Source organism: Rattus norvegicus, chromosome 14 (assembly GCF_021556685.1).
Source record: "Rattus norvegicus strain SHRSP/BbbUtx chromosome 14, alternate assembly SHRSP_T2T, whole genome shotgun sequence".
Lineage (NCBI taxonomy): Eukaryota > Metazoa > Chordata > Mammalia > Rodentia > Muridae > Rattus > Rattus norvegicus.
Genome location: NC_141547.1, coordinates 81,527,890 through 81,545,887, shown reverse-complemented (window position 1 = coordinate 81,545,887; position 17,998 = coordinate 81,527,890). Strand labels below are relative to the sequence as shown.

At 44.4% G+C, this 17,998-nt stretch overlaps 1 protein-coding gene across 1 annotated transcript; it reads right to left on the bottom strand.

Annotated features, from left to right (window-relative positions):
• Positions 1 to 7,499: 7,499 nt before the first annotated feature.
• On the bottom strand, positions 7,500 to 17,677 carry Slbp (stem-loop histone mRNA binding protein). The gene is given in 8 exon segments (NM_001130988.1): positions 7,500 to 8,400; positions 9,096 to 9,177; positions 10,537 to 10,686; positions 12,258 to 12,395; positions 12,763 to 12,822; positions 15,627 to 15,731; positions 17,345 to 17,461; positions 17,577 to 17,677. Coding segments are annotated over 8 exon segments (828 nt in total). The 5' UTR covers positions 17,636 to 17,677; the 3' UTR covers positions 7,500 to 8,283.
• Positions 17,678 to 17,998: the final 321 nt, after the last annotated feature.

The following is a 17,998-nucleotide window of genomic DNA, read 5'->3' as shown; positions in this document are numbered from 1 at the left end:
GTGGTGTTTCACTCAATGTTGGATGGTCCACTTAGGCCACATTTTGGTGACGCTGAGGACAGGAGCTGGCAACACAGTGTTTATCAAGGTGACCAGCTGAGGGAAGGTATTAAAATCATCCTCGTTCACAGATAAGCTGCGACTCCACCAGGGGGCTGATTTCCCTCCAGGACGGGGAGTAGCAATGTCACCAGCCTGCCTCCTCAATGCTTGCCTTCATCTCCCTCTGATAAACATGCCTTCACTGGGCCATGCTAAGGGGAAGGACCGTGATGGTCTAACTCCAAAAGTCCACTACTCAATGGTATACTACTAGAGCATTGGAACAACTCGGATTACTCCAGTACGTAAGTTTGCTGACACAGCTTCAAGTAAGGATGGGTTCCAGAGGAGCACACCTGTGACTATCATAGCCCACCTCAACTCACCCCAACAGATCCTAGCTCACCTTGGTCCACACAAGCTTACTTATCCCAGTACAGCTCAGCAATCCCAACACAGTACCACCTTAATACACCCAAATCATAGCCACAGACTCTAGCATATCCCAACACACGTAAGCACAGGGTCTAAATGCCACAGTGTGAAGAAAGGCCTTAGGCTACTGGACATTGCCCCTGCCTCCTATCTGAGGCTACGCAGACCAGAGGAGACATAGTGAGCTGACAAGTACCCCAAGTACATGACATCTGTGTGCCAAACCAGCTAGCCAGTGCTACCCTCCACATAATGACTGTCACCTGCACCAGATATATCTGGGTTAATATGCAAATAACCCATGCACCAGTCTGATATATCTGGACTATGCAAAGAGCCCGTGCAGACTTCTGTCCAAAGATGCTGAATTTTCTACATGACAGTAACTTTATTATTCAGTGGTTTTGCCATAAAAAAAAGAGAAAAAAAACTGCTACAAGCAGATATTCACTCAACAGAAACAATTAACAAATATGCTTGGACTCCTTACACTCTGGAGGCTAAGGAAAGAGGACTGTAAATTCAAGGCCAACCTAGCTACAGAACAAGACCCAATCTCACAAAATAACATGTAGAACTTCTAGAAACTATTCTCCTGTGGCTCTGAGGCCAGCAGTTGTAAAATGGAGTTGTCCCAGAGTTGCACTCCCACAGGTCCTTCTTGCTTTTTCCAGCTTCTTGTGTCCCTGCCACTTCAGTCTCTGACTCCTCTCCTCTGTGACACTTCTCTTTGGAACTGTTTTTTTCTTTTCCTCTTTGATATTTTTAATTTTTAAAAATTACTTTATGCATCTGAGTGTTTTCCCTGCATGTATGCAGGGAACAGAAGAGGGTGTCATATCCCCTGAGACTGGAGTTATAGAGGGTGTGAGCCACCATTTGAGCACTGAGACTCTTACCTGGGTCCTCTGCAAGAGTACTCCTAACTGATGAGCCAACTCTCCAGCCCCTGTGGCATTTTTTAAGGACACTAGTGATTGGATTTGAGGGGTCATCTGCGTAACTCAACACTTTCAAGCTCCTTAGGGACATTGCAGAATCCCTTTCCCCAAACACAGCATGAATCTAAAAACCAGTCCCTCCAGATTGTTTAGCAAGTGATCCCCAGCCGGTGCTGCTATTTTGGGAGGCCATGGAACCTGTGGAACACGTGGCCCAGCTGGCAGACACGGGCAATATCTGAAGGATACAACCCACATTCTGGCCTAGTATCTGCTCCATGATCTGCAGAGTTTGGTCCAACTGACAAGGACAGAGCTGAACATCCACCATCCCTGTCCTGTCATGAAAGACTACCCTCTGAAACTGTTGAGCCAAGAGAAATCTCCTTTGCGCGCGCGCGCGTGTGTGTGTGTGTGTGTGTGTGTGTGTGTGTGTGTGTGTGTGTGTGTGTGGCTTTTCAAAGACTTCTGTACTTTATTGGATACAGTCGTGACGGCTATTCTTGCTCAACTTAATTACATAAGGAATTAACTAAAACCCAAACGGCTGGTACACCTGCGAGGGACTTTTCTTAATTAAATCATTTGGAGTGGGAAGACCCACTTTTTTTTTCTTTTCTTTTTTTTTTTTTTTTTTGAGATTTATTTATTTATTTTATGTATGTGAGTACACTATCACTGTCTTCAGACACACCAGAAGAGGGCATCAGATCTCATTACAAATGGTTGTGAGCCACCATGTGGCTGCTGGGATTTGAACTCAGGACCTCTGGAAGAGCAGTCTGTGCTCTTAACCACTGAGCCATCTCTCCAGCCCAAGACCCACTTTTTTTTTTTTTTTTTTTTTTTGTTCTTTTTTTCGGAGCTGGGGACCGAACCCAGGGCCAAGACCCACTTTTAATCCAGATTGTTGGAACTGGGAAGACACACCATTAATCTGGGTCACACCTTCTGCAGCCTACGTAGAGGACATAGAAGGAAGCTTGCCCTCTGCCTGATTGCTCTGTATGTTAAGTCCATCCCTATATTGATGAAGAGACTACTTCTTTGTGATTCTCGTGTATACAGAAGACCAGCTGAGACATCTAGCCTTGTGGACTGAACACTGTACTAGATTCTTGGATCTTTCATTGACAGACAGTCACTTTTGAACTACATTTTGGACCACAGCCTGTAAGCCATTCTAATAAATACCCCAACAGACAGACAGACAGAGATTGATACTATCAGTTCTGTTCCTCTAGAGAACCCTGACTAATAGAACGGTTATAAACAGTTGTGAGGTGCCAGGTGGGTACTGAGAATTGAACTCTAGTCCTTTGGAAGAGTAGCCAGTTCTCTTAACTGTCGAGCCCTGTCTCTCTAGCCCAAATCTCCTCTCTTTTAAATTGGTTTGTCAATTATTTTGTCACCAGGGAAGTAACATACCAAATAAAGGCTTCAGTCACAAGATACCTTTTGGCATGTAACAAATTCTGGATATCCAAAAAGAATCCAGGAGATAGGTCAGAGGTCATAAAGGCAGGTCTAGGGAATACATAGAGTCAAGACAGTTTACAGAACATTTTCTTTTTTTTTTTAAAGATTTATTATATACACTGTAGCTATCTTCAGACACACCAGAAGACATCGGATCCCCATTACAGATGGTTGTGAGCCACCATGTGGTTGCTGGGGTTTGAACTCAGGACCTTTGGAAGAGCAGTCAGTGCTCTTCACCTCTGAGCCACCTCTCCAGCCCTCACAGAGCAGTTTCAACTGCAGGAGAAACCACAGGGGAAAGGCTCTGCCCCAGCTTCCTGCTATTACCAGCTCCAAGGGGACCGGAGGCAAAGCAGCTGGTGGTGAGAGACACCACCCACCCGCACAAGAGGCCACGCCCACAAGAGGCCACGCCTAGTCTTCCTAGCCTTCCTCTCCTTCCTTTGATATGCTTTCCAGGGTCTAAATCATTCAGGGACCAAAGAGACCAACCACCGATTACACTGGCTAGCCCGGAACTGTGTAGACTCAAACTCAGAGATCCGGCTGCCTCTGCTTCCCAGTCTCACTACGTTTTGTTTTTTAATTTTATAAGTTTGTCTGTACGCACACATGTGCACTACACGCATGCCTGGTGCTCACGGTGGTTAGTAGAGGGTAACTTCCCCTGGAATTGGAGTGAAGATGGTTGTGAGCACTCATGCGGATGCTGACTTTCTTTAAGCAGGTGCAGACGGGTGGTAGTGGCACAGGAGCAAACCCCTTATACAGTGGAAGCCTGTTTACAGGGGTTGGTTAGCACATTACCTCAGATTGGATGGTGAGTGCTCATAGCACCAAGGTCTCTGAAGACAAAGCACATTAAGGAGGCGTGGAGAGTGCTACTCACACTACTTCACAATTCAGTGTTCTAAGTTCAGGAGCATGGGGTCTCAGAGGCACCAGTGTAACATTATTATCACCCCATAGCATTCACTTTCCCATTTAATTCGTGGGACCTCCCAGGAGGGGGAGATTCTATTACTGTGCCAGCTTTATACATGTAGTTCTGAAGACAAGCTGGGCAGTCGTAAGGACACAGGACGGGCAGCGGAGGAAAGATCTCACCAAAAGCTCCCTTGTATGACAGGCCACAGACACTACTGAGACTGGGTTTAATGAATCTGAAACTTACCTAGACCTTCTGCTCCTGAGCCCACACCTCTCAAGTGCTGGTATTACAGACATGAAGCACCATCCCCAGCTTTCTTAGACAGCTTTGAAGTATGGCTTTTTTTTTTTCAAGATTTATTTTACGCATATCAGTGCACGATTGCTGTCTTCATTCACAACAGAAGAGGACATCAGAACCCATTACAGATGGTTGTGAGCCACCATGTGGTTGCTGGGATTTGAACTCAGAACCTCTGGAAGAGCAGTCAGTGCTCTTAACTGCTGAGCCATCTCTCCAGCCCCCAAAGTATGGCTTTTATAAAGTGGCTATGTCTAAAGTCTGAATATTAAAAACCAAATAGCAGGGACTGAAAAGGTGGCTCAATGTTAGGAGCAGTGGCTGCTCTTGCAGAGGATCCAAGTTTAGTTCCCAGTACTCAACATGGCAAGTAGCTCACAGTCATCTTTAACTCCAGTTCCAGAGAACCTCTCTGGCCTCTGAGTGTGCTGTAATCATGTGGTATACAGACATACATGCAGTACATATGATAAAGCAGTAATTTTACAAAGAAAACAAAAAAAAACTTCAATATTTTTTTTTTAACTTTTTTTTAACCGAACCCAGGGCCTTGCACTTGCTAGGCAGGTGCTCTACCACTGAGCTAAATCCCCAACCCAACGTTCAGCGTTCTCAAATATTTGAGAATATGCAGAGTGCACCAGTGTAGATTCAAAGTTGTCAAGCTCTCATGCCAACTTACAAGGGATGTCATTTGTCTGGCCAATGACATATCCATGCCAATGGATAAACATCCACTTGTCCAAGCCAATGACAATATGTCCTGCCAATGACAGGGAGGACCCTGGGCCCCATGAGCTTACCAGACCTGCCCAGAGCTCAGAAACTCCTTAGGTTCAGGCAGAGTTGATTACTTGCCTTCGAGTCTCAGCTGACAACCTCCTACCAAAGAGACAAGTTCGCAATTCAGCAGCAGAACTGCTAAAAAGACAGGATCCTGACAGCAGCCAGAAACAAGGACAGCTTCACAACAAAGAGCACCAGCCAGAGGCTGTGGGATGACAACCCTGATAAGCTGACCCATCTACCCTGAGACGCATAGGGAGAGATAGCAATCAGCCTAGGACTGTGAAGAATTAATCATGCTGGTACCAGCTTAATTTAGTTCTGACACTTCTTGGCTCTATGTTGAACAGTCAAGGCAACCAGAGCCAGCGATATGGCTCAGTGGGTAAAGGCACTTGCTGCTCAGGCCTGATGACCGAGTTCAATCTCAAGAACACAGTGTGAAAGGAGAGAATCCACCTCTGAAAGTTCTTCCTGACCTCCACATGCACACAATGGCACATGTTTATAGAGTGTACACAGTAAAAGGATAACTCAGTCCCTAGCTTACTGGTTATTTTAAAATAGGAATTCATATAGGAAATACTAGATTATAGTACCAGCACTGAGAAGCAGGGCCTGAACCCTATTTTTCTTGCTGTTTAAGAGCATTCAAAAAATTTAGAGCCAGGTATAAAGCTATGCCCTTTAAGGAGGTGGATTGATGTGAGTTTGAGGTCAGCCTGATCTTTCTAGACTATCAAGGCAGCCAGAGCTATCTAGGGAGATCCTGTGTTTAAAAAAACAATGAGGGGTTGGGGATTTAGCTCAGTGGTAGAGTGCTTGCCTAGGAAGCGCAAGGCCCTGGGTTCGGTCCCCAGCTCCGGAAAAAAAAAAAAAAAAAAAAAAAAGAACCAAAAAAAAAACAAAACAATGGGGCGGGGTGTGTTTCTAGAACTCAAAGTGAGTCTCAGACAGTGCTAGACTTCAGTCATCCCTGGGCTCTGGGTTTCCCTGGCTGCCCATCCCACTCAGAGTAAAGCAGGGGCCACCTTGCTGAGGCTGGCTGGTCATCAGGTGGGAATGTAGCAAGTCACAAGTATGAGCTCCTGTGCTCCTTTGCAAGCTAAAGACCTGGTGGGTGACAAGCCTGTCTGCCTCCACAAGTCACAGCTTACATACTAGAAGAGACATGCTCTGTGGTGGCCAGCCCCCCAAAACTCTGCAATCTTGAAATCCCATCAGCACATACCATGAAAGCAGTCCTAAGCAGGGCTCAGCTCTTCCCCATGGGTCAGGCTCCACGCTCCAGATGGCTGGGTATACCCTCTTGTCCATGGAGAATCACCTGTGTGCTCTGGATTCTCAAGCCTGCTTCCTGTTTATAAGATCCCCAAGCCTAAAAGGTTGATTTCACTTCCACTGCCCATTCTCATCACTCCAGCTTGGAATATGTCTGCCAAACTATCAAAATGTCTTTAAAGATTTATTATTATATTTATTTTTAATATTTATTTATTATATATGAGTACACTGTAGCTGTCTTCAGACACACCAGAAAAGGGCATCAGATCCCATTACAGATGGTTGTGAGCCACCATGTGGTTGCTAGGAATTGAATTCAGGACCTCTGGAAGAGCAGTCAGTGCTCTTAACCACTGAGCCATCTCTCCAGCCCTAAATCTTTTTTTTTTTTTTTCTTTTTCTTTTTTTCGGAGTTGGGGACCGAACCCAGGGCCTTGCGCTTGCTAGGCAAGCGCTCTACCACTGAGCTAAATCCCCAACCCCCTAAATCTTTTTTTTTTTTGGTTCTTTTTTTCCAGAGCTGGGGACCGAACTCAGGGCCTTGCGCTTCCTAGGCAAGCACTCTACCACTGAGCTAAATCCCCAACCCCTAAATCTTAATTCTTATCTTTACCAGAAAATCTGTATTCTGGAATTCATTTAATTTTAGCACTGTTTGCCATCAGGAGAGGAAGTTACTCAGATTCCACTCTGGATTCAGACCTTCCTTGAGCATATCAATAACCCCACTATTCATGGCAGAAGCCAGGAGGTACTGCCCCCCCCCACCCACCCCCCGAGACAGCAACATCCAGCACAAGGATGGTTTTCCTACTTTCCTCCTCCAGCTTTCACTGTTTCAGGTCCTCCTAGCCTCCACACAGGCTCATAGTCAGCTTATCTATACTTCTACCTCAGGGCCTTTGTACTTGCTTGTCTTTCAAGGCGTAACTCATAATGCCACCTACCAGGCATCTCCAGAATCCCTACCTGACCCTACTCATTTATCTCAACCTGATGGTCTCAAACCAACCATAAAGTCTTCAGGGTCACTACTGTGGCTGACATAGAACCTGCAGAGAACAAATGTCAAATATACAAAGGCCCTTTGTGCTTAGGCACAAAATGGTGACGCTTGTCAGAGCATTGTAATCAAGGACCCCTTACAGATCAGATGGATGGGAACTTAACACATCAGCAGTGTCTGTACATGGTTTTCTCACCAAAGGGAGATAACATTCCCTTATGCCAAACAAATGCTTCAGGTACAAAAGAAAAGTTTGCCCTGACTCCTTCACACAGTACAGGGCAATGTTATAATCAGTTAAAGCATCTTTATTTTTGCAATTATCATTCCATACAAAAGCAATAGAAATGCAAATATTGACAAGTTTACAATTGAATACATGAACAGAGTTATCTGTACACATCATTTACAGCAATATTACATGGTAAATTAACTGATCATTAAAAAAAAAAAAAAAACAAAGTTCTTTCTAAATCCCTCTCTTCCTCTCTTCTGCATCAACTCACAGAGCATTTACTAAAATACTTACCTCACACTAATGCTATTTCAAGTTCCAAATTAAAACTATATAACTTACATAAAAGCCCATTAATATAACAGCTTAACATCTTTGCTCAGAGCTCTGTATGAGGGAAAGCTACATTCACATTGATAAAAGACCAGAAAATAAGTTTTTACAAAGTCACTGCAGCTGCCTGACTGAGAATTCTTCATCAGTTACCTAAAGGGCAGCCAATTCTAAATTGGTCCCATAAACACACGGTTAAAATCCGTGGCCAACCCATTTGAAACGTGGTAGCTGGAGTCCCAAGTTCTGGTAGAAAACCACACGCATCCTGTTGTCTAACTTAGGAGGCAGAAAGGTAATAGGGTTAAGTCTTCACTGGATTCAGCTTCATTTACAATTTAAAACATGCGTAACACATTCACCATACATAAAAATAAGGCAAGAAAAACTATTTATCATGACAAAATAAATTCTTAACAGAGAAAACAAATACAAATGCACAGCAACTCATGCCTTCCAGGCAGCCAGGCAGAGCCAAGTATTTCTCAGAGTAACCACCAGGGGGCAGTTAACTCATGGCAGAGAAGTCTTTCAAAGGTTCAGTTAAACAAGCTTCCAAATCAAACTCGTCCTCCACTTGGCAGTCCACATGTCTGACTTTGGTGGGTGTGCCAGCATATACATCCTGGAAAATAGAGGTAGTCACACCTGCATCAGTCCATCGCACAAGCTTCACCTTAGTTATTACTCTGAGCACGAAGACATTTCTTTAGTGTATATACATATTCATTTCTGACTTGTCACAACCACATGGTATACTATGAAAAGGATCAATAAACCTGAGTACAACTGGAGTGACACAGATGGGAGCCAGAATAAGGCAATGCATCTTTGTTCATGGCCATGACCAAATATGGCAAAAGAATAGCTTATAACTGCTTGTGTTTGAAGTCTTTTATGTTTTGCCACTTCAGAATCTAGGTATTATATATATACAAATATACAATATTGGCCTATATACAATAGTGCAAGGTCTTATTCACAGATATAAGGGCATCTTTTTAGGTAAACTGTATAAATGTGAACAGATTTGAACAAATGCACGACGTCATTAACTACTAAACCAATGAGAAAGATTATACTGGGAAATGAGGGAAGCCCTTATGTAGTCCTAGCAACCTAGCAGGCCTGGATTTTGCCACACACACCATGCTGGCCTGGAAGTTAGAGATGCTGGCTTGGAACTTAAAAGATCAGCACACCTCTGCTTTGAATGCCTTCAATTCATTCGCACACTGGTATTAAAATACTCTACCACCCCCAGTCATAACTCAAATGACTTAAAACACCCAAGCTGAGAGACAGACTAAAAGTACTTACAAAGTTATCCTGTGAACTTGTCTGGGACTCAGAGCTGCTTTCTGTGAATTCTGTCTCCATTTCCCCAAGATCTACAGGTTGTCTAAGAAATAAAATAAGCTTATCAGTCACCTGTTACAATCAGAAAGGTTGTTTGCTAAAGCCAAACACCACCCACAACAGTGTTGTTTCCCATGGAACATTTCACATTTGCCAAATTTCATTCCTGACCAATCAACCCAACACAGAAAGCTGGCAGCAACTCCCAGGTGAAAGGTCACCCAGCTTGGAGGACTAGTCTGAGAATCTATGCTGTTATTCACATATATCCATAAATATCCTTTTCCCGATTCTCCTTTCTTTCTTTTCTTTCTTTCCTTCTCTTTTCTTCCTTTCATGTAAAGTGGTGTTTTGCTACATGTCTGTGAGAAAATGACAGACCCTCCAGAACTGGAGTTAGACAGGTATGAGTTGCCATGTGGGGAATTGGAAGAGCAGTCAGTGCTCTTTAACCACTGAGCCATCTCTCCAGCTCCCTTTTTTGTTTATCTATCTATACACTCTGGCTGTCCTAATTCCTGGCCCTGTAAACATTCTTGAAAAGTAGTAGCAAGAGAGGAATGGTAGGGTGTCAATACCTTTTAAGTCAGAACTTCAAGGTGTGCCTGTGATACAGAGTTAAGACCCTGATCAAAACACCAAAAAGATACAGCTAGGGATGTGGCTTGGTCTGAACAGTGTTTGCCTAGCATGAATCAATTGGGGTCTATGAGCCCTGAAGAAATGGCTTAGTGTCTAAGAGCACTAACTGCTCTTTCAAAAGTTCTGAGTTCAAGTTCCAAAAACTGAATGGTGGCTTATAGCCACCTATAATGAGATCCAATGCCTTCTGTTTTGCAGGCATAGATGCAAAGCACCCATACGTAAAAAATGTATAAACCAGACTAAAAAGAGGACAGGAGATAGTGGTGCAACCTTTAATCCCAGTATTCAGGAGTGCAGGAGGAACTCTACATTCAAGGCCTACCTGGTCTACACTTCTAGGTCCAGGATGTCAGGACTACAGAGAAACCCTAGGTCCAAAATCTAAACCAAAAAAAAAAAACCCACTCAAATAGAACTGGGGATATTGCTCAGTGGAAAATAGGCAGAAGCTTCTAATTTTGGAATCCCAGAATGCATGTCAAAGAAAGCTCCCAAGGCTACCTGGCCCAAAGTAACAAACACAGTGAACACAAGAACCTACCTCAGACAGGTATAAAGAACTGACACCCAAGGTTTTCCTCTGAAATGTACACACAGCCGAGTGTCCTAGACTGAGCTGTTTTCTAACTCTCAAATTCCTTCCTAGCATCCACAACTGTGCAATAATAAATCAAGCCTGAAGGCTAGTGTCTGTTCTCAACAGTGTCCAGGGAATCTGTCACTGTGACAGGAGATAAAGAAAGAAACAAAGACATACATTTCTTGCAAATCACACCCTTCTTCAGCAGGAGGATCCCAAAAATGCAAAGCCACCTTCCAGAGTTTGATCTGCTGGTCCCATGACCGCCGGCTATACTTCTTAAATTTGTTGGGGGTCCTGGGATGGATTCCAGGCTGTCGCAGGTGTCTGCAGGACATAAGATTACCTTAGCACACTTTGAGGTCAACATTTAACAAATAACTTATATTCTCTTTTCTTTTTATTTATTTTTAGCTTTTCATAGTCAGGGTCTCCATATGTAAGCTCAGCACTTGCTATGTGGATCAGGCTGGTCTCAAATTCAGAGATCCTCCCATGTCTGCCTCTTGATTGCCCAGATTAAAAGCATGCACTACCACACCTAGTAATGACTGAGAGTCCATAAGGCGAACAAAGAAATCCACTAAAAGTAGTATCTCAACCAGGCACAAACCTATACTCTCAGCACTTGGGAGGCTGGGGCAGAATGGTAAATAAAAGACACCCAGCAAGACCCTTTCTTAAAATCTTACTATTCCTTTAAAACCCATATTCTAGGGGTTGGGGATTTAGCTCAGATGTAGAACGATTGCCTAGCAAGCGCAAGGCCCTGGGTTTGGTCCCCAGCTCCGAAAAAAAGAAAAAAACAAAACAAAACAAAAAATACCCCATATTCTAGAAAATGTTTTAATCCCAATTCTGCTTAAAAGACACATATACACAGCCATATTATATGTCTGTTCAAGAGAACAATAAAGCTGACACATGCCTTTAACCCAGCACTCTGGAGGCAGTTAGGTGGATCTCTTAAGTTTGAGGCCAGCCTGGTCTACAAAGTGAGTTTTAAGACAGCCAAGGCTGCACAAAGAAATCCTGCCTTGGAAAAGAGAGAAAAAGGGGAGACAGGGTAATGATTTTTTTTTTTTTCACTTAAGGACTCTCAGAATCCAGAGTGGCTCAAAACCATCTGTAATTATAGTTCCAGGGGCTCCGACACCCTCGTCTGGCCTCCAGAGGTACTCGGCATGCACATGGCATACTGTACATGCATGCAGAGGGGAAAAACCCTCATATATAATCTCTCCTTCTCTCTGGTTTTTCTAGACAGGGTTTCTCTGTGAAGCCTTAGCTGTCTTGACACTGTAGACGAGGCTGTCCTTGAACTGAGAGCTCTGCCTGTCTCTGCCTCCTGAGTGCTGGGATTAAAGGTATGTCCACCATGACCAGGCTTCATACACACAATCATTAAAATACCACCATGCCCAGCTCTCCAATTAGATAATTGTTTACTTTCCTATTGTGTATTTTAATAACTACATACTCTATAAAATGACACACTTTCTAAGTCCTGAGGATGTCAAAACATCCACAGCCTTTCTTTTTTTTTTTTTGGTTCTTTTTTTCGGAGCTGGGGACCGAACCCAGGGCCTTGTGCTTCCTAGGTAAGCGCTCTACCACTGAGCTAAATCCCCAGCCCCCCATCCACAGCCTTTCTGATGCCAATCTATTCTTGGTTTGAACGTAAATTCTTTTTTTTTTTTTTCCAGAGCTGGGGACCAAACCCAGGGCCTTGCGCTTGCCTAGCAAGCGCTCTACCACTGAGCTAAATCCCCAACCCCTGCATGTAAATTCTTATGAGTTAGTAATAAACACTTCCTAGCGTATGTGTCTAATATAAGCAGCTCCTTAACAGGCACAATGTTGTGGAACAGGGTTAGAACAGGCCTGTGTGACACTACCTGGGCACCTCTTTAATGTATCGATCATAGGCCATAGTGTTCTTCCCATAGTTGATCTGCTTCTGCCTTCTCATCAAGACACTTTCATCTGTCTCCACGTCAGCAGGCACTGAAGACACAGACTCCTTTGAATCAGAACTGAAAAGAATAAAGATTAAATGAGCTTTGAATTTAAGATCATTAGGTGCCAAGAAAAGAAAAAAAAACTAACACAAACAGTCCCCCTCTCCATTTGAAATAGGAATCCTACCAAGATCCAGAACCTGGGCCAGGAGGTGGTGGCACACCTAATCATAACACCAAGGATGCAGAGGCAGGTAGATCTAAGTTCAAGGACAGCCAAGGCTACACAGAAATCACCTTAAACAAGAACAACAAACCCCAGATTCCGTACTATGGAAATTTCCAGCACACAATAATGAAGAACAAACTACCAATAAGTGCTGGGGCGATAGTCCCCCCCCCAAAAATGTCATTACCAAATTAGAAATGTTTCAGCATGTACCTTCCTGATGACGATTTTCTCTCTCTTCCAAAGTCATTTATGAGTAGCTTTCTTTTGTACCTGAGAATAGAATAAAATACTGCTTTTTAAAAAGTATGCAACACATGAAACAAACAGAACAGTGTTTCTACAACAAAAAGGAAGCTTTTTCTCTGAACAGGCATGATTTGGTGATGGGAGAATGCACTAAAACTCTAGAGATTTGGGTTGGAACAGGAAATGCACTACTTTTTTCTTTAAAAACATTTTTGGGCTGGAGACAATGTATGTATGGATCAGCACTTAAGATCACTTGGCATTTCTCCCAGAGGACCCAGGTTCTATTCCCAGCACCCACATGGTGGTTAACTCCAGCAAAAGAAGAGATCCAATGCCCTCCTCTGGCTTCTATGGACACAGGCATACGTAGGGCACAAAAAGAAATCCACACACACAGGCAAAACATTCATATACAAGAGGTCTGAGTTACCAACAGCTGTGAGCCACCATGCGGGTACTACAGAGTATACATCAATGCCACGTATGTGTCGGTCTGAGGACAAATGTTAAGAGCCAGCTCGCCCCTTTCATCTGAGTTCTGGAGGGGTGGAGGGTGGGGGTCGGTCAAACTTAGGTCTTAGAAGCAAATTTCACCCATTGAACCATCTCACTGGGCCAGCATTATTTCTTTAAGTCTATTTGATTGCAATTTATGTCCCAGATAAGTTTTAATCCTGACCTTAAAAAAAAAAAAAAAACTCCAAATATCTATCTTTCCTTCCGTTCCCTAGCTAGAGATATAGCTTAGTTGAAGAATGCTTGCTTAGCATGTAAAAAGCCTTGAATGTGATCCCCTAGCTCCACAAACAGGGCACGGTGACATGACTCGAAACCCATCACTCAGGAGGTGGATGCAGAAAGATCAGGAATTCAAGGTTAAACCTTGTCCCTTGTCCGGAAAAACCACCCACCCCACAATAAACTAAGATTAAGGCTTATGTGCTACAGCCTTCGGCATGTTCTTCCTCTTTCAGGTTCTCCTGAGATCTTTTTTCTTTTTTGGGACAGAACTAGGTATAGCCCTGGAACTTTCTATGTAGACCAAGCTGGCCTTTGAATTCAGGATCTACCTGCTTTCCCAATGAGAGGATTAAAGGTATGTGTAACCACATCCAGCTATTTTCTGGAATCTTATAAGCAAGAGTAAGCCAGAGAGTCTATCAGTGTCTTTCAAAGGCACTTTCTATTTTATGGAGGCAAGATCTCTGTATGAACCCAGAGATTTTTATTGTGTTCGTGTGGACTATGTGTGCTCTCACAAGGACAACTTGTAGGAGCTGGTTCCCAGGCCCTGAACTCAGGCCATCAGGCAGCAAGTGTCTTTCCCTACAGAGGATACTGCGGGTCTTGGTTTGGTTAGTCTAGCGAGCTTGCCACTGGGCATTCCATTTCTGCTTCCCATGTGCTCTGGTATTAAAGGCAAACCACATGTCCACCCAGCTAGAGATCCCAACTCCAAGCATCATTCTTGTGGAGCAAGTGCTCCATCCACTGAAACTTCCCCTGCATCCCAACTGTTTTACACTATTATTTGAAATTGTCGGGCATACCTCAAGAACTATCCTATGATCTTTTCAATCCTTTGAAAATCATTCTAGGTCGCCCAAAATACTGTACTTGACTACCATAAAGACAACAGATGGGGCTGGAAAGATGGCTCAGTAATTAAGAGCACCAACTACTCTTCCAGAGGTCCGAGTTCAATTCCCAGCCACCACATGGTGGCTCACAACCATCTGTATGGGATCCGATGCCCTCTTCTGGTGTGTCTGAAGACAGCTACAGTGTACTCATATACATAAAATAAATAAAAAAGAGTTGGATCAATAAACTTGGGGATTCATCATGCTAGGCAAACTCATTACCAATGAATGAGCAAGAATACCAAACAGATTTTTTGAGAACCATTATTTTAAGATGTCCTATGAATATAGTTAGTAACTGAAAAAACATATTATGAAGTTTATTAAGAATTCTAGAATTTGGGGCTGGGGATTTAGCTCAGTGGTAGAGCGCTTACCTAGGAAGCACAAGGCCCTGGGTTCGGTCCCCAGCTCCAAAAAAAAGAACCAAAAAAAAAAAAAAAAAAGAATTCTAGAATTTTGGTTTCTTTGAAAAACACAGAAATAGGCCGAAGCCGGGAAGTGGTGACCCACACCTTTAACTCCAGCACTTGGGAGGCAGAGGAAGGTGGCTGAGCTGAGGCCAGCCTGGTCTACAGAGTGACTTTCAGAACAGTCAGGACCACAGAGAAACCCTGTCTGGAAAATACAAAAACAAAACAAACAAAAAAAGCACAAAAATAATAGATTCATCTTAATACCAGGTGTGGAGGTATGGGGCTGCTTGGCAACGACTATGATTTGCCTTGTGCTCTACCAGAAGCATGGTTTTGACAGCTGCAGATAGTTTCTGCAGTTGTGTGCGGTTTGGAACTCTGGGAATCTTTCAGAGGGTATGAATGCTAGTGCCAATGGCAGGGAGAGTGCTTGGTGGTTGGTCAGCAGGTTAGTTGAGGTTGTTAGTCGCCACATAAAGAGAAAGACATTAGATTCAAAAAAGAACCTCCCAGGGTTGGGGATTTAGCTCAGTGGTAGAGCGCTTGCTTACCAAGCACAAGGCCCTGGGTTCGGTCCCTAGCTCCAAAAAAAAAGAAAAAAAAGAAAAAAAAAAAAAAAAAAAAAAAAAGAACCTCCCCCCACTCTCTTATCCTTCTTCCCTAGCTAGTAAGGGGGTGAAACGGGGGGGGGGGGGGGGGGGGGGAGGGAGATAAAGGGAGGGAGAACCTACAAAGTAGCCAAGTCCAGCCACAACAAAGTGTGTACCTTGCAATCTCTTTGTTAACTCTGGTCCTCATTTCATCTTCTTCAACTGCGCTTGCCCAGTCAGAACATCTAGAACGGGGCTTATGGCCTTCAGGCGTTGTAAAGCTACAATAAAATAAAAAAATGCATTTAAACTGCAAGTACTTTGTCTCAGGTTTTTGAGGAAAGAATATGACACGGCTTTGGCAGCGTCTAGATGATCTCTCAAAGCCTATCTGGACTCCACTAGACAAGTCTACCTGCCTACTATGAAACTAGGCTTTGTTTCCAGATGACTCTCACCACAGTCTTGAAAAACTCTCACGCTTCAGCTACCTCCTCCTAAGTGCTGAGAATACAGGTGATAGCCACTATGTCTGGCTTCAGTGCACTCATTTAGCTGCAAACAAATTATGGGATCTTAAAGACTCCAGATAACAAAAATACATAGTGCTACAAACTGTGACCAACCCACAGTGAGAATCCAAAACAGATGAGGCTTATCTTTTAGATGCACAAGACTCACTACATAAGAGGCACCTCCATCAGCGTGAAATGGGTGAGAATATGAGTGTTGTGGATTTAAAGTTCTTACTTTTGTTTTTAAGACAAAAATCTTACTATGTAGACCAGACTGGCCTTAAACTCAGAGATCCTTTTGCCTCACCCTCCCGAGTGCTGGAATTAAAGACTCCCCAACAAGCCTGACAGTTCTAACTTTGGTTGCACTAAGAATAATTAGTCTATCTTTAAAAATTTACCCCCAATACTTGAGTTAAAGATAATTTGCTGAGTAATAACCCACATTCCTGTAATCCTAGCACTTGAGACAAAAGCAGGAAGATCTCAGTGAGTTCAAGGCCAGCCTGGTCTACCTAGTGAGTTCCAGGACTGCCAAGGTCACACAAGAGAAACCCTGTCTTAAAACACACACACACACACACACACACACACACACACACACACACACACACACTTTCAGATAACTGAGACCATGGCAGGGTTCAAAGCTTCAGCTCTTATTTCTGAGATCACCTTCCTCTTCATCCATTACTACATAAAGGTCCCTAAAGAAAGCACTTCTCTGAGGAGTCCAGATCACTAGCTTACTCTTAAAAACACTCTTGGTCTCTCAGAATTACTATTTCACTTGCTGGTCCACCTCCATCAGGCTACCAAAGAGACCTCACTGACTTCAGCACAATGCTTCATAAGAAAAAGAAAAAAATCTAAACACCGTGGCAAAGTCTTATCAGAAGGAAAGGCCCCAAGAACAACTAGAAGTATGAGTAACTTAGGAATTCAATTTTGGTTTGAATCTTGCTTTCACTCAGGCAATAAAACCTAATTTCACAGACGGACGGACAGACGGTCTCTGTGTCTCTGACAGACTCTGACTCTGTCTGTCTGTCTGTCTGTCTCTCTCTCTCTGGGGCAGCGGGGAAGAACTGGGAAGTCGAAACATTTTAACAAGATGTTAAAAGTAGCAGTCTTGTGACATTACTGACACTATTCGTGATAAATATAAAGGCTGACCCACTCCGGATAAAACCAGTTTTGCTGCTACCTTCCAGTCGCTGGTAAGAAGCTTCTAATACTGAGCAAAACTGAATAGAATCTCCAGAGTAACCTAATCTCTTCCAGCAGCTTCAAAAAACCGAGTGCCATAAGATGAGGGTCCCCCTTGGCTCGCCTCCAGACCCGAGTGACCCACCCGTTCCCACCGAGTCGGGGCCCACCTTTCAGGTCGATGGTCTGCAGTCTGGAGCTCGCCTTCCTCGGAGTCCTCAGGCTTCCGGTCTCTTCCGTCCGCTCTGCGCTTCCGTCCGAGACTCCATCGCGCAGGAGACCGCGGGCTGAGGACACAGACTGCGGTCAGTGGGCGGGGCCCCCAAAGCACCGATGGTTCAAGGAACCCTACCTCACAGAGAGACTAGAAACCGAAGACTTGAAAACCGCATGACCGCTTACCTCGCACCGCCGTCGCGGCGACTCCCGTAACGGGGTGGGCTTCTAGGTCTGCAGGCCATGGCGGCGGTGGTTTGAAGGAGAGCTCACCAGCAGGAACCTCACCCAGCGACAGCACAGAAGAGGTCTGAGCCTGCCTAGCCCAACCGCCCTTAAGTGCGCAGGGCCCCGCCCCTCAATAACTCCCGCGCGCGCGCGGGGCCGGACGAAACCACCGGACCTGCACCTGTGGGGGAGCCCTTCTCGGCTCTGCGCGCCCGGCTGACGGACCCGGTTCCGACCTAAGCCTCAGAACTGCAGGCAGTCGCTAAACCCCAACGCCTTACGCAGCCGTCCAGAAGGGCGGGAAAAATGGGATACCCCGACTAGGTGAAAAGGAACCGGAGACCTTCCCCGACCCCTATGGCCTTCCAGGAGGCTGGCGC